This window comes from Mustela putorius, unplaced genomic scaffold (genome assembly GCF_011764305.1).
Source record: "Mustela putorius furo isolate JIRA1106 unplaced genomic scaffold, ASM1176430v1.1 tig00000127_pilon_pilon_pilon, whole genome shotgun sequence".
Classification (NCBI taxonomy): domain Eukaryota; kingdom Metazoa; phylum Chordata; class Mammalia; order Carnivora; family Mustelidae; genus Mustela; species Mustela putorius.
In genome coordinates this window covers 7,068,792-7,084,907 of record NW_025421288.1, presented here as the reverse complement: position 1 = coordinate 7,084,907, position 16,116 = coordinate 7,068,792, and the positions used below count along the sequence as shown (strand labels likewise).

Here is a 16,116-nt window from a genome sequence, read left to right as displayed (position 1 = left end):
GTTTCCCCCTCCGTAGAGCCCAAGTTAATCGTGTTTATGAATGTTCGGAAAAAGCAAACGAAAGGCAGCAGGATAGCTGCAGACGTTTTTCCCAAGGTGGTCCGAGCCTACAAAACAAAACAAAACAAAACAAAACAAAAACGCTTCTCTGGACTCCCTCTCCCCATTTACAGCGAGGACTGCAGAGGCCCAGAGACGTGTCCTGAGGTCACTTGGATTGTGACTGTCTGGGCTGGGAGGAGAGCCCTGCTTCTCTGACCCCCCGCCAGGCTTTTGTCCCTTCGCACCACACCTGCTTGGACTTTTCTGGTGGGGTTTCAGGGACAGTTTGTGGAGAGGGATGTGATTATCCTACTTTGGTTTGGGCTTCCCCCCAAGAGCAGATCTGGAGAGAAATATTTGGGGGAGAGTCATTGACTTGGCAGGGAGTGATCCCGGGGGCATGGCGAGGGAGGGGGCCATGAGACAGACGGAAGAAAACCAGTGCATTACGGAGCAGGTGCATTACAGAGCAGGTCACAGCTGTAGGTTATGGGCACCTGGTCCTTCTGCAGACCTTCTGGGAGATTGGCACAGACCTCAGCATTGTCTTCCTTCCGTCCCTCTCTGGGTCCCGGGCTGTTGGTTCTCCAGCCTGTCCAGCTGGCTGGGGACAAGGACGCAGACTGCCTCCTTCCCACTGACCACACGCAGGCTCTCCGGGGAGAGGTGAGGGACCTGTCTGCAGAGGGCCTCCGGGCTGGCCGGGATTCTCACTGTCTCACACGGTGGTCAGCACAGTCCCTTCCCAGGACCCCTGGGGGTTTCAGAACTGTCCCCCTTCAGGTAGTGTTGACATAACACGTTGGGGGGGCCTAGTGGGATCTAACTTGGTAAGAGCATGTTCTGCCCGAGAGAAGCCTCAGGATGCTCGGGCCCCTGTCTGGGGCTGGCTGGCTCCAGCAGCCCTGAACACTGCCTTTAAGACCCCGGAGGGGTGAGGGCTGCTTTTAATGAATGGGAGGAGCTGGTCTGAATGCTCAGACTCCAAAACTCTGTGGGGTGGCCGTGGGGTGGTGTTTGGTTTTGGGTGAACGCCCCCCTTCAGTGTCCCTTACCTGGATTCCACACTGGGGAATCTTCAGAGAGGCAGTAGAAAGTGCGGAAGAGAGGATGCCCGAAGTCTGGTCCTTGGTGTCAGTTTTCGCCGGACCTATGGATTCCCAAGGAGCCAAATGATCAGACCCAGTTCGAGAGGCCCGATTTTGGAGGTTTTCAGTTCAACAGGTTCCAGGATAAACCATAGTAGGCTTCATATGAGAATAACTCAGGGGCACCTGGGTCGCTCAGTCAGTTAAGCGTCTGCCTTCAGCTCAGGTCGTGATCCCAGGGTCTTGCAACTGAGCCCCACGGCGGGCTCCCTGCTTGTACGTGCGCACTACCTCTAGCAAATAAATAAGTAAAATCTTTAAAAAAAATTTAACAGGGGCGACTGGGTGGCTCAGCGGGTTAAACCCTCTGCCTTTGGCTCGGGTCATGATCTCAGGATCCTGGGATTGAGCCCTGCATCTGGCTCTTTGCTCAGCAGGGAGCCTGCTTCCCCCTCTGTCTGCCTGCCTCTCTGCCTACTTGTTATTTGTCTGTCAAATAAACAAAATCTTGAAAAAAAATTCAAGATAACTCGGAGGTTTAAGAATTCCTTCCTTTAGCTTTTTAAAAAATATTTATTTTGAGGGGGGGTGCCTGGGTGGCTCAGTCATCAAGTGTCTGTCTTCGGCTCAGGTCAAGATCCCAGGGTCCTGGGATCAAGTCCCGCATGGGGCCCCCTGCTCAGTGGTGAGTCGGCTTCCCCCTCTCCCACTCCTCCTGCTTCTGCTCCCTCTCTCACTGTGTCTCTCTCTGTCAAATAAAGAAATAAATCTTTTTTTTTTTAAAAAAAGAATAGTTTAAAAAACAATTTTTTAAAACTTATTTATTTGACAGAGACAGAGAGGGACTGGACAAGCACGGGGAGTGGCAGGCAGAGGGAGAGGGAGAAGCAGGCTCTCCAAGGAGCAGGGAGCTCCATCCCAGGACCCTGAGATCGTGACCTGAGGTGAGGGCAGAGGCTTAAGTAACTGAACCACCCAGGTGCCCTGTGTTTTGTATTTTTGTGTGTGGGTGGTTTTTTTTTTTTTTTTTTTTTTTTTTAAAGAGAGAGCATGAGAGTGGGTGAGGGGGCAGGGGAGAGAGAGAGAGAGAGAACCTTAAGCACACTCCCACTGAGTGCAGAGCCTGACGTGGGGCTCAATCTCATGACCCTGAGATCACTACCTGAACCAAAACCAAGTCAGAGGCTTACCTGACTGAGCCCCCCAGGTGTCCTCCCTTATTTCGAATGTGTAATATTTTCACATCATCAGATATAAAGATGTGTAAAATTGTGTCCAGGGTGATGTTTCCACCATCCCACATCTACTGAGCTCCCCGCTTCCTCCTTTTACGGTTTCTGATTCTGGGTATCCTTTCTCAGTTGCTGTATGTAAGTGCAAGCAAATCTTATTTTCTTTCTCTGTAACCCAAAGATAGCATGGTCTAAGCCCGGTTGTCACCTGTTAGTGTGTGTGTGTGTTTCACCTCATGATTTCTCAAGCTTTCCCCAGCACCTGGAGCGCCCACTCATTTTTAACCTTTTTACACCAGCTCAGCAGTTCCTTGCATGCATTATAGTCTGCTGAATGGTCCCCCCCACCCCGTGGGAGGACATTTGGGTCATTTCCAATCTTCCTTTTGCAAAAGATGCTACCAAGAATAACCTTGTACTTACATCATTCTGCACGTGTGCAAGGGTATGTCTTAAAGCTAAATTCCCAGAGGGGAAGTTACTGGGCCAGAAGATCTCCACGTTTCTCATTTGGATAGATATTGCCAAACAGCGCTCCTTAGGGGCTGTACCCGTTTCTGCTCTCACCGGCTCGGCGTGAGACCCCCGCGTCCGGGGGAGGGGGTGTGTGGGTTCCACAGACCACTGGAGTGGAGACCCAAGAGATGAAACTATACTCCTGGGTAAGTGTGGCAGGAAGGGATGGAGCGAGCTGTGCTTAGACCCCCGAGGTCTGCAGGGAACAGAGAAAGATGACGGGAGAGAAGCCCGAGATGATAGAACAGGAATGTGAATCTATTTTATTTTGGGGTGTGGGGGCGGGGGAGCAAAGCAGAAAGAGTCCGATCAGACATGTCAGCTCCGGGTTTCCCAGTGCAAACGGTCTGTTTAAAGGGGAGTCTCTTTAGATTCTGTCTGGATGCAGGAATCCCAGGGCGAGGAAACGGAAGCGGGGTGGGAGGGACGGGCTGAGCTGCAGCTGCGGGGCCCCGGAGCAGAGCAGGAAGGGTCCAGGAAGACGGGCCCGCATCCCCAGAGCCTAGTGCGCTGCCTGGCTCGTGGGAGGTCCTCGGGAAATGCCAGCAACGCAAACACAGCAAAGGGGCCCAGACAGTGTGAAATTCCTCGCCAGAAACCTGAGAAGTCCACCTGTCTGTCTCCAGGACCAGACAGGACTGAGTGGGGGTGGGAGCCGACCCATATGCTGTCTGAAGCGTGCCCTCGGTGAAAGCAGGTCCGCTTCCTTGTCGTTTTCTTTCAAGGTCATCTTGAATTCATCACTCCGTTTGCAAGTGTTGATTGAGCACCTGCGACGTGCCAGGCCTGCTCTTGACGCCGTGGCTTCAGCCGTGCCGGGCCCTCGTGGGTCTAAAGCAAGCGCTGGCAGAAATGCAGTGCTTTTCTGCACCCCGAATGCCGCAACGGATAGGAGGGCTGGGATCCGTGAGATGGTGGCCAGGGAAGGCTTGGCAGGGAGGTGCGTGGAAGCTGGGGTCAGCAGGAGCCTCGGTGGTCGCTGGTCAAGAGAAAGGGAGCAGCAGCCCCGGTAAAGGGTACTGTGTGTACAGAGCCCAGAGGTAGGGAAGGAGTTTGGGTATTTGTGGAGGTGGCAGGTCAGGGCGGTGGGGACTCAGGGGGAGGGAGGTTAAGATGAGGCAGGGAAGGTACTCGGGGACCTCGGGGACCAGAGCGTGCAGAGCCTGGACGATGTGTTGTCTTATTCCAAGTGCAAGTGCAAGGTGTTAAAGGTTTTAGGCAGGGAAGAGATGTGATCAGGTTTTCTGTTTTTAAATAGATTGTTCAGCTCTGGAAAATGGGTTGGGGAGCGGGTCCGTGACATGGGGGAGACCCGGGAGCCCAGCATCTTATATTTGTGTGAGTGACAAACAACACACTGGAGGAGGATGTGACAAGAGAGCTTCCTAAGCCGTCCCTGTCTGGGCACCCCAAAGTCACTCCCTTCCCGCAGGGAGGCCCAGCACCAGCCCTCAGCCTGGAATCCGGGTCTCCGGCTGTGGGAGTTGGCCCAACAGTCCAGCCGAGGAGGGCAGGACTGCAGAAGGCTTGCTAGCAAGAGAGGCACTGGCCTCAGGTGAGCTGGGTCAAGGTCAAACAGATGACTTCCTGGGAGCTTTTGAGAAACCAGCCTCCTGTACCTCCAAGCAGGGCCTAGAATGCTACTTTGTTTTTCCCTGGACTTTTTGCTACCAAACCCACTGGGAGAAATGCTTCTCTATTTTTTCTGTTTGCCAGCGGGGGTGTGTTTGCTGACTGGCCTGCCCACTGCCTTCTCCCAAACTCTGCCCAACCCCTACCCCATCACCCCCCGCCTCCGCCCCCCTCCTCCCACCAGCCCCGGGAACTGGAAAACCATTGGGTCAGTTCAGTGTCCCGCACCCAGAGCCTGGAGGGGTTTTCCAGTGTTCGTCTGGATCAACCAGCTCATCCCAGAGAGCAGCCCGGTCGATGTGAGAGTGTCACCCTTGGTCACCCCTCTTCCCCCTGCCTGGCCTGCATAGGAATATCCCCATCAGTGGAAGGCTACCTTCTCCCAATCTCTTCCCTTTCCTCACTGTCTCCTACCGCCTTTGGGAGAAAGAAGTTGACTCCCTCACCGAGAACCTAGGTGCCCCATTCCCCGAGGAGGCAATGAGGCCTGGGATTTCTGGTGCCTGTCTTTCTCTCATGGCCCCATCCCGGCGTGCTGAGGGCCCATCATCTCCCTGGCCCCACACAGGGTGTGTAGCCCTGTCTGGTGCCGTCCAAGTGGACGTCGTTGTCTTGTCCCTTTGCCCCAGTGTTCTGATCCTCGTGGTGTGGGAAGAAACACACAGCACGTTTTTCAGGAGGATGGGTTTTTATTCTACGTTATTGGTATGACAGGGAAGGGGGCCAGGATTCCATCTCCACAGGTGCCTAGGAAGCACAGTCAGGAGAATTATATACATCTAGAGTGGGCGACTAAGGCTAGATCTTCCTGGGACGCGGCGGGAGAGACGCGGGCTCAGGCCACGGGAGCCAGGCCGACCTGGTTGTTGCCCCTGTCGAAGACCGCGAAGTATTGGCGGATGAAGACGTCACCCAGGATCCAGAGCTCTCCGGAGGGGGTGGGGAGGTTCATGCCTTGGAAGCCGCTGACACAGCCCTGCTGGTTCTGGAGGAAAGGAGAAGAGAGCTGGAGACCGGGCACAGGCTCCCCGGTGACGGGGCGCGGAGGCAAAGCATCAAGGTCCGCAGGCAGCCGCACGGCACGCGCAAGGGAGGAATTTCCTGGCTGATGTCCGGGGACCTGGCTCTTCTTGGCCAGGGGTCTGCCTGTATAAGCTGCTGGCTCTGCTGTTGGTTTCCAGGGATTACTAGACATGATCCAGTGTTTCTGGCAGACATACAGACTCTGACATCAGCATCGGAGCTAAGAGGTTTGGGGGAGAAGTCAGCCGCCGGGAAGGATTTTGGAAGCCCTGGTGACATAGCCTTTTCTCATTCTGACCCTGTCTGGTGGCAAAGCACATCAGCTGTGAGTCCTAGGGGCACCGGGGCCACCACCTTGGCAGTACATTTAGAACTGCCTGGGGAGGGGTGCCTGGGTGGCTCAGTGGGTTGAGCCGCTGCCTTCGGCTCAGGTCATGATCTCAGGGTCCTGGGATTGAGTCCCGCGTCGGGCTCTCTGCTCAGCAGGGAGCCTGCTTCCCTCTCTCTCTCTCTCTGCCTGCCTCTCCATCTACTTGTGATCTCTCTCTGTCAAATAAATAAATAAAATCTTAAAAAAAAAAAAAAACCTGCCTGGGGAACTTTAGGCCACGCCCCCTCCTAATTAATCAGCATCCCTGTTAGGGGTGGGGACAGCCTAGCAGCCATCAGTACTTCTTGTTGAATGACATCGACCCTTGGGGCAGAATTGGTTTTCCACCTGGCGTTCTAATAGTCCAGGCAGCATAGTCCTGTGGCTCATCTCTACCAAGGAAAGATTGGTTACTTGGTAGATATAGTAGGAGCATCACAAACCCTGTCCCCACGGAAGGTAGGGTTTCCATTTGCTCAACCCTCTGTAGCTTCGATGTGGCTGATCCCACTCGATCACCCCACCCACACCCTGGGGGTGGGGAAAGCGGACATCTTTAGCTTCTAGAGCAGGACACTGAGAGCCAGAACAGGTTGCAACTGGTTCGGAATCATGAGCCGGTCCCTGAGACCCAGGGCTTGGACTCTGGTGTCCGACTGGAAATTCTCTCTTCCTGCCACCGGCCTTTGCCTCCCTTTTCCCCTTGGGGGGCGCCGCATCCCCCCATTTTCATTTATACACTTATTTTAAGTGTCTTCTTTTTCTCTGGAGGCTGTCCAGAGCAGATGTCAGCTTCAGCCTGTGGAAGATCACTTTCCCTTGTGCAAAGGCTGGGATGGTGGGGGGCATGTGGCCACGTTTGCTGCAGGCGCCCGTTGGTGACTGGCCCCAAGCCCCCTTACCTGCAGGATGTAGGCACTGGGAGGCAGAGGGTACTGGATGCCGTTGATGGTGAAGACGATGTCGGGCAGGTTGTTGATGGCTGAGCAGCTGATCACCATCTGGAGAGAGTGAGGGTTAGGAGGACTTTGATTTCTCCTGCATGGCCCAACCACCCCTCGGGTCTAGAACAGGGCAGCCGGGGCTGGACTCACCTGGCCGTATGAGTCCTGGCTGGCTCCGATGGTGCTCTGGATGTTGGCAATGGCATTGCTTGGGCCAGTCAGCAGAGAGGTGCCTGTGTCAACAATGGCCTGGCAGCCCTGACTGCAAGCGATGGGCTGTCCGTTCATGGTGATACTGAGGATGAGACACAAGTAAGCATCTCCTGAGCCCCCAGGGGGTGTATCTCCCTCAGGAGGAACCAGGTGGCCCCAGAGGGGCCCTCTTCCATCCATGGGCCGATACATAAAATTCCAGCAGCTCGCATGCTTTCACGTATTCAGTTACTCCACAAATATCGATGGAACACCCACTTTGTGCTAGGCACGGGAGATGCACAACCGGACAGCCGCATGGTTCCAGGCTGCAGCGAGTGCATGGTCTGGAAAGATGGGTTATGATGGCACTAGAGCAGAAGGAGCAGGACACATGGCCAGGGGACAGGGTGGTGGTGCCGGGGAAGGCTTCCAAGAAGGAGCAGAGCTGGAGGAGGACAGCACAGGCAGGGACTGATGGAGATACTGAGCAGGGGCAGGAGGCAGAAGACATGACGGGCTGGGGCAGACACAAGGTGACCAGTATGTGCCAGTTTGTTCGGGACCATCCTGGTTTTGGTACCGTGAGTCTGGTGTCCAGGGAAACAGCTCAATCCTGGGCCAAACTGGGCGGCTGGTCCCCCTAGCAGGCCAGCTGGGTGACAGACAGCTGGGGAACGAGGCTGCTTGGGGGAGGGGCAGGTTCCCAAGGGGAGAGTGGAAAGGAATGCCTTGAAACAAGTCAGCCCCTTAGGGTGGGAGGGACGTGTGCTAGTTCAATGTCCCCTCGTGGCTGGGCTGTGTGGATGTGTATGCTGGGAGATTGTCCTGCTTGTTTGAAGGAAAGTGGCTTTTCTCTTCCAGTGAGATGCCTTTCTTGGGGTCTCTCTGGCTTGGCCAACACGTTCTCCCCTGGGGTACATTTCCCTGTGCAGGCTGTTCGAGGGGGTTTCTAGAAAGCTTAGTTAACTACAGGTCTATATGGAAAGGAGACCAGGGCCCACGGCAGGGTGTAGGCCATCCACAGAGCTCTCACCTGTCCACGGAGATCTGCCAGTAACCCTCGACAGAAACGGGCACCCAGTTCAGGTTTCCAGTGAAGTAAGAAGAATCGATGCCACCAAACATCACCACGCTGCCACTCTGGTCATTGCTATGGAAAGTGAGGTGAGAGACAGAAACTCATTCATTCATTCATTCATTCACCCGAATATCTACTCTGCGCATCCCAAGAGCTATTCTTGATGGGGCTCTTGCCAGCGCCAGGAGCTGTGCCAAGTGTATGACAGACACAGTGGAAATTTTCATTTCCACTTTACGGTGAGGCTCAAAGACATGAGGCAACTCCCTCAAGGTCACACGGCCATGGAGCCACGGAGTGCCTAGGTCCTTCTGGTTCCAAGGTGTGTGGTTTCTACCCCATGTTCGCTCTCCTTGCTGCGGGGACCTCAAGAGAAGCAAATACGTGACAGTGGCCGCTTGTCAGGACCTGATCATGGAATTTCCTGACTCTCAGCCAGGGGTGGTTTCCAGTTTGCCAACACCTGGGATGTTTTTTGATTGTCGTGATTTGGAAGGGGTAAGGGGGTGCTATTGAAAGCCAGTAGACAGGCCAGGGAAGCTGCTAACCATCCCGCAATGCACAGGACAGCCCCCCAGCAATAAAGAATTCTCTGGTCTAAAATGTCCAGAGTGATTGTGATGGAGAAGGCCCTGATTGGTCGGAGAAATAAGATAAATACCGAAGTAGCCATAAAGACAGGTTCTGTGTACGAGCCGACGGGAATATCAAGTGGCCAAGGGGAGACACGGAGGAATGGCTGCTCCTGTTGTAAATTGTAGGAGTCCTGGTTCCTGGGACATTTGTTTCCTAAATCTCTGCACTTTCGGGTCAGACAGGGAAGCAAAGGTGGGCGAAGATAGGAAATTAACCAGGGAAGAACTGGCCACGGATACAACGGGCTAACCCCACCCTGCCTCCCGGCAAACGTCCACCTGTACAGCGCGACCCAATGAGGTTACAGCAGAACAGTTAGCCACTCCGGGAGAACATGGCAAAGCGCTTCGAGAGAGCAGGATGTGTCGGAGGAAGGCTGAGTGTCTCGAGGAAACTGATGACACCCTCTGATATTCTTGCATAAAACTTTGCTCAGCGAAACCAGCCCTTGGCGTATTCTTTACTCATTCTTCTAATTAATTCATAGTCATAACCGGAACGTGGATTTTGTTAACTAACAGAAGAAACTTGCTCTCGTCAGTTAAAATTCCCTTGTTCAAAACATAAGTCCTACTCTCATTTTTTTGCTATGGAATTTTGGCCCCCATTTTAAGTGGATTCACTTAATCCACTCCTGGGGGCCAGCCACGAGGGGGCTGGTGCTGGGAGCAAATGGCTAACGAGGTTTGATCATGTAAGTCAAGGCGACGGAAGTCACACTGGTAAAACAAGACGAAGGAAGGAGGTTGGTCAGGGAGGGATTTGACACCTTCGTCTCCAAGATTTACCTCTTGAGACTCGGACCTTGACCTTTCAAATCCCTTGCAGGCTGAGACCCCGCCCACCCCACCCAGCCCTGGACAGCCAGGCTGGGCCAGGCGGCTGTGACCAACCCCCCCTAACCCCGGCCCCGCCCAACTTACCTGCTTAGGTAGACGGAGAAGAGGTCCTGGGAAACCAGCCCCTGGTTCCACATGTTGTCGAAGACAGGGGTAGCCCCGGAAGATGCAATCTGGGGGTAGGCCAGACCCAGGATGCCGTCGAAGGGAGCGTAGTACAGGAAGGAGCCGGGCTCAGTCTCGCTCAGGCCGAAGATCTGGTTGGTGTCTGAGATGCCTCCAACCTGAATTGGGGGAAACCAAGATGTTCTCCATCAGCATGTGTTGACGGAGCGCAGTGGGGCGCCCGCCGTGGGCCCAGAGTATCCCCGCTTCATTTCGAGTAGGACCCTGCTTCTCAGGCAGCGGGCTGGAAGGAAGGGGGAAGGACTGGCTCCAGGAATGCTTGTTACGGGTCTCCAGATGGCCTCGGTCGGAGACGAAGAGTGAGAATTTGGGGCCGAGCAGATGGTCACAGTGTGTGTGTGTGTGTTTCTGACGACTGGATGCAAAGCAGACCCCAGGCAAGTCAGAGCCCTTGACCCCTGCATCACCCCGCGGGGGGTGGGGGTGGCGGGGCTTGTGGAGTTCTCCTGGGGGTGTGGGGAGGGCTGCAGGAGGGGCGTGAAAAGGGGGAGGATGTGCTGAAGGAGAACTGGGCCTTTTTGTCTTCTGCTCCTGTCCCCTGCCCAGCCTTCAACTTGTGGGTGCGGAGGTTGGCCAATGGCTCCTGGCCTTACCCACCACTGCCCCACCTGGGAAAGTCTGTGACATCTTTGCCACTTTTGCTTCCCACATCCTTCTCAGGTTACTTTTGTGGTCACCGAGACCCACATTGCTTGAATAAGCTTGCTCGGGGTGGGGGTGCACTGTGCTCCCCAGGGTCCTGGGAAGACGGCTTCAGGGTTGGGCGGGTGGCCGGCCGTCAGGTGCTCACCTGGACGGTGTCATAGCCCAGGATGCCTGTCATGCTGCCGGTGCCGTAGGCGATGGAGACTGTCTGGCTGGTGCTCTCGTAGGTGGAGGACTGCTGAGGGTTGAAGCGCTTGTGGTTGGCTGCCAGGGCGAGAAGTAACTACGTTACACTCAAAAAGCAGAGCAAGAGTCATGGGCTGAGAGGGTCTTCCTAGGGTGGGGGCCTTGTTTCTGGGTGGGCTTTGGAGGAGAAAAGTCACCTCTCCCCTGAACTTTAGAGCCTAAGAATCCCAGTTTCTGCTTCTGTCTAGTTGGGCCGGTTGGGACCCTGTCCCGGACGGGAGGTTGCCAAGGACATCCTGGTCTCCCCTCCTCCTGGAAGTCCTCCTGATTTCTCCCCTGAGCAGAGCAGCCTCATGGCCACCCACGGTGCTAAACACCTTCACGCTTCTCTCTGCAAGTGGGTTGACGTCCCGGAGGGCAGAGACCACACGTGATTCACCCCCCAATCTTTGGGCACCTAAGCCCAGGGCTTGGCACATAATAGGTGCTCAGTTAATGCCTGTGGCGTGAATCCCTGATTGACACCCAAGCCCCACCCCCCAGCTTGAAAATGGACCTATTTGCAGCCCTGGGTGTTCTGGGCTCCCCGATGGGTTGGTGCCTGGAAGCCCAGGTGGGGAGGGTCCACGAACTCACAGCAGGCAGGACTGGAGCAGTAGACGGAGGGCACCCAGAGGTTGGAGGAGCCGGTGTCGAAGATCACAGTGAACTCCTGAGGGGGGGTGCCGATGCCGATGGTGCCGAAGTACTCCATCTGTCAGGACGGGGTGGGGAGGCACAGTTCACTGAGCACACCGTTCGCTGGGACCCCACGGCCCGGCGTCCCTGCGGACTGTGTCTGGGTTGGCGCCTCCACCCACCTTCCAGAATTTCCCTTCACTGTTCTCTTAGCTCTTCTCTCCCTGCCCAGTGCATCCATTCTTCAAGGCCCAGCCCGGTCTCCCCTCCTCCTGGAAGCCTTCCTTGGTTGCTCCCCCGTTATCCTCTCACTGTTCTCTTCTAAGCACCATGAACACCCAGTGATAATCTACTGTCCCCTCTTCAGCTCTTGTCTTGTATATCTTAATCTCATTTTCCTAGAGAATGCACGTTCTTGGAAAGGGGTGGGGCCTGACTGCACCCATCAGAGTACATGCTGAAGTGCTTCTTCAGTAAATTGTCGTCGGGGAGATCAATGAGCACCTAACGAAGAGGACCCCTGGAGATGTCAGATTCCTAAATCTAGGTGTGGGTGGCAGGCTCAAGAAAGGGCACAAAAGGACACAGTCAGGATTGTGATTCTCAGTGGCAGTCCCTTCTCCCTCGCCAGCTCTGTTCCAGCCCCGCTGGTCTTGTGGCTCTTGGATGATGATGAGCTCCTCCCCCTCCTAGGGCCTGTGCACTAGCTATTTCTTGTGTGAGGAAGATGTTTATTCTGGATCTTTCCCTGGCTGGCTCCTCCTCATCACTCATTCAGAGCTCCAGTGAAATGTCCCCTCTGCCCAGAGGCCCTCCCTGACTCCTCTATCTGCATTTGCCCCCTCTGTCTTTCTTCTCCCCCTTACTCAATATTTAATTTGTGACCCTTGTCATTCTCTGAAATTATCTTACATTTATTTGTCTCTAACTTGTCTTTCCCTCTAGACTATAAGCTCTGAGAACATCACTTCATCTCCACTGCTTCCTTAGCTCCGTGCACAGAGTAGGTGCTCCATACGAATTTGTCAAGTGAACAGGTGAGCCAACTTTACCAAGCCCTTACAAAGGTCCAGGCCCTGTGCTAAGCACTCTGAAAAGCATTATTGCCTCCATTACTTGCAACGACACCACGATGATAGATTTTAGTGGTTCCGTTTTGCAGACAAGCAAGTGGAGAAGGTAAGTGACTTGCCCAAGGTCAGGTGGCTCGCGAGCATGAGAGCTGAGCTCGGGGCCAGGGCTGGCGGATTTCACAGGTAAAGCTCTTAATGACAGGAAGCTTGGTCTCCTACCCTTGGCCCAGGGCCATTCACAGTAGGGACACGTAGGCCATTCACAGTAGTGACACGTAATATCTACCAAAGGGCAGGGTGTGGCGATGGGGTCCTAAACTGGGGAGTCATAGTGATCTTCCTCAAGCTCCAGTCTGGTCATGTCAACTCTCCTGGTTAAGACAATTCTGTGGCGGGTGCCTGGGGGGCTCAGTGTTTGAGCCTCTGCCTTCAGCTCAGGTCATGATCTCAGGGTCCTGGGATCGAGCCCCCCATCGGGCTCTCTGGTCAGCGGGGAGCCTGCTTCCCCCTCTCTCCCTGCCTACCTCTCTGCCTACTTGTGATCTCTCTCTGTGTGTCAAATAAATAAATAAAATCTTAAAAAAAAAAAAACAACGAAAATTCTGTGGCAATTACAGGAGACTCTGACTCCTCAGGCCTCGCTGTGCCTCCTTTCCTTGCTCTCTACTCTCCATGAACGCTGGCCTGCTTTCCTCAAATGCACTCTGTTCCCCAATGTCATGGGGTCTGGCACAAGCAGTCACCCCCTGGGAAGCTCTCTTGTCCCCTGGAAAGCCTGGCTCTTCCGTCAATGTTTGCCCTGGCCACACCCTCTGAGCATGAGACATTTACTGTTCACTCTTGGCCTGGTGGCACTGTTCGGGGTTTCCGAGGGTCCCTGCTAACCTCTCTCTCCTAGACTGAGTGGCACGAGGGCATGAACACTGGATGAATGAACGACAGAACCAGCGAGAGCCTGTGAGTTTTCCTGCATGCCCTGTGCCTCTGAGATCCTGCCTGGGAGCCCTGGCCCACTATCCAAGACCCCTGGGAGCACCTCTGTCCTCCGGGGCCAGCCTGGGCACTCACGTCCATGTAGTTCTCCAGGGGCTGTGTGGCCATCACGGGAGCCTCCTGGGGGAAGTACTTGCTGGCTGGGTTGGGGCTGTGTTTCTTCAGGAAGTCCCCTAGGAGCCCATGGTCCAACAGGGTCTTTCTCAAGGACTTCTTTCTGACCAGGGGAACCCTGTGGCAGAGTGTGAGCAAACGGGTGGGTTGGAGGAGGCAGAGTAGTTAGACAAGGAATCTGCTCGTGGGGTGCCATGGAAGCCTTGGGAGGTAAAGGAAGCTGGCCCAAGAGAGGAAGAAGGAAGGAGAAGCTGAGGGGGGAGACGCTTCTCTTTTTGGCACACTAACGCAAGGAGGTTGAGCGGGTACTCAGAGTCACCCGGCCTGGTCCTGGAGCTGGGAACCCAGCCCGGGCAGGACTCAAGACCCATGTCAGCCATGCTGCTTCCCCAAAAGGGCAGAGGGAGACAAAAAGGGAGGCTGGAGGTGGTGGAGGAGATATAAGTTGGATGAGGGAAGCAGGAAGAAAAACCTGAGGGCCAAAGAAAGGAACATGAGAAGCAACAGAAGGAAACAGCTCCGGGAAGCTGGTCCTGGGGCTGTGCGTCCCCCAGACTCACTTGACGATGGCGCACTCAGAGAGGGCCACCAAAGTGATCAGCAGCAGCCACTTCATGGTTCTTCTCGGCTCCCGATCTCCAGAGAAGGGTTGAAGGCTGGAAAGTGTACCGCAGCAGGCAGGAGTTGCTCCTTATATACGGTCCAAGGGCTTGGGGCTGAGTCTTATCAGCCTCCAAATGTCACCCATTTTCCTAACCCCAAACAGAAAAGTTCCTGATAAGATTGTCCCCGCCCCTCAGCTCCATTCGGGAAGTTTCCAATCGAGTAGATTTCCACTGTGACCGTCCCCCACAGTGAGGATGGAGCAAGCTATGGAGTTGCGGCTTATTCCTTAAATAATGGAATTCATTAAAACTTGACAAGTTGCATGTTTTCACAAAATTGGTCTAAAGTTCACTTAATACTGAACAGATATTAAGGGGGCTTGCACTCTGATCTGCCCCTGGGGGATACCCCTGTGAGAACAGTCCCCTGACTCAGTGATGGTCCATGTTCCTGTAGCTGCTACCCCGAAGCTCATTCTTAGGTTGGTGGTTCGGGACTCAGGACACATTTTCACACAGCAATGTCCTCCTGAGGGATTGTTGGGTGTCAGACTCGCCTAAGGTTTCTCATGGCGGTTGAGCTGATTCTCGGGAAGGGGTGCATGCAGCACAGAGGAAGGGGAGAGGCTGGAGCGAGTGGGAGAATAGTGCCTTCCTTTGCTGGAGGAAGCAAACTTGAACCCAGCTGCATTTGTCATTGAAATCTGCGCCTTTTTCGTTTCGTGCCCCTTCTCTCCCTACTGCTCTTCTCTCCCCCTCTCAGGTTGCTGGAAGCCTCCACCTTGGAGACCCCACCAGGGTCGGACTCTCCCAGGGGATCCATGCTTAAAACATGGCCAAATCAGCTCCAGTGGATTTGCCCAAAGCTATCTGGGCAAATTCATACTAGCATGTGAATGACTTAGAAGAGGATCCTCTTAAAAAAAAAAAAAATCTTCTTGGAAGAAGGTTCTTCTTCTTGGAAGAGGATGTTTATCAACCCATAAGATTCTCTACCTCGTGGGGCTTCGTCAATGGACAAAGTGGAGTGACAACTTTGATTCAGCAGTTGTGGGGGACAGAGATAAGCAGGAGGGAGGGTGCCAGTCAGTAGTAGCAAGCCCTATCTGTGGGTGTTGTTTTGAGAGCAGATTCCCTGGGCCATCCCTGGTTTTACCAGGAGACACAGATTCTATGAAAGCTCCAAATTTTGTGCCATGCCTCAGGGTGAATGTGGAGAGGTGGGGAGTGTGGTTCAAGGTTGGGACCAGGGGTGGTGAGTACATAGCACATTCGCTTTGCATACTTCCCAGGTAAGACATCTTTGGTCCCCAAATGTGGATCCTTGTGCTGTGTTTTCCACCTTCAAGTGTTTTGGTACCCACTTCCTCTCCTCTGTCTTTTCTCCCCCCGCCCCTAGCCTTTCTCACTCTGATTTGTGGGCCGATCTCAGCCCTTCTATGGTGGAGCTGATGGTCCTACAAAGGCTTGCCTAAGTTCTGGGAGCACCCGCTGAAACCCTGGCTCAAAGCGGCCTGGGGTGGGGAGGGGGGCGGGGAGGGAGTGGGGGCGGGGTGTGTGTGGGGCGCTGCTCATCTGGACTTCAAAGGTAACTGGGTCTTACCCTGGGGGGTGGGTACCTTGGTGCTCATCGTTATTCTTTATGCCCTGTGTAATCTGTTATGTGTATCCGAAACCATGCATCATAATTTTTTTTTTAAAAAAGAAAAAAAGAAGGACCGAGTCTTTTGTGCCTACTTCTCAACTCGGAGATGAAGGGAAATGTGGGTGGGTGGTAACAGGGAGGGTCTGGGAAGCCTCAGGACTGGGGGGAGTGAACCACGAAGATCATTATGCGTGTTTTGTCTTTTGTTTCTGCAATGGCTTCGGTGTGTTCAGCACTTGTTTTGATTAATCCCAGGCAAGCTGGGTTTAGCTAAGAGCAGCTTGGGAATGTGACTCTGAGTAGGGCCATGATTCTAGAATTAGCCACTCTGCTAATTTATCTGGAGTGGCATGGTCCGTGTGTTCCTCTCCCTTGGCAGGTAGAGGAGACAGGGGA

General features: G+C 54.3%; 1 protein-coding gene across 1 annotated transcript; it reads right to left on the bottom strand.

Moving 5' to 3' along the window:
* Window positions 1-5,191: 5,191 nt before the first annotated feature.
* Window positions 5,192-14,119, bottom strand: LOC101686817 (pepsin A). Its single transcript, XM_004770375.2, has 9 exons — window positions 14,031-14,119; window positions 13,432-13,588; window positions 11,249-11,366; window positions 10,572-10,690; window positions 9,680-9,879; window positions 8,076-8,192; window positions 6,998-7,142; window positions 6,806-6,904; window positions 5,192-5,495 (listed from the first exon to the last, which is right to left on the bottom strand). The coding sequence occupies exons 1-9, from the start codon at window positions 14,084-14,086 to the stop codon at window positions 5,346-5,348; spliced, it is 1,161 nt and encodes a 386-aa protein (XP_004770432.1). The 5' UTR covers window positions 14,087-14,119; the 3' UTR covers window positions 5,192-5,345.
* Window positions 14,120-16,116: the final 1,997 nt, after the last annotated feature.

Excerpts from the sequence above, each read along its gene's own strand:
- LOC101686817 (XM_004770375.2), bottom strand. The coding sequence starts at position 14,086 with ATGAAGTGGCTGCTGCTGATCACTTTGGTGGCCCTCTCTGAGTGCGCC. Across the intron at positions 11,367-13,431 it reads CCCTGGAGAACTACATGGAC|ATGGAGTACTTCGGCACCAT; the intron begins GTGAGTGCCCAG and ends CCGTCCTGACAG. Across the intron at positions 7,143-8,075 it reads TGGCAGATCTCCGTGGACAG|TATCACCATGAACGGACAGC; the intron begins GTGAGAGCTCTG and ends TCTCATCCTCAG.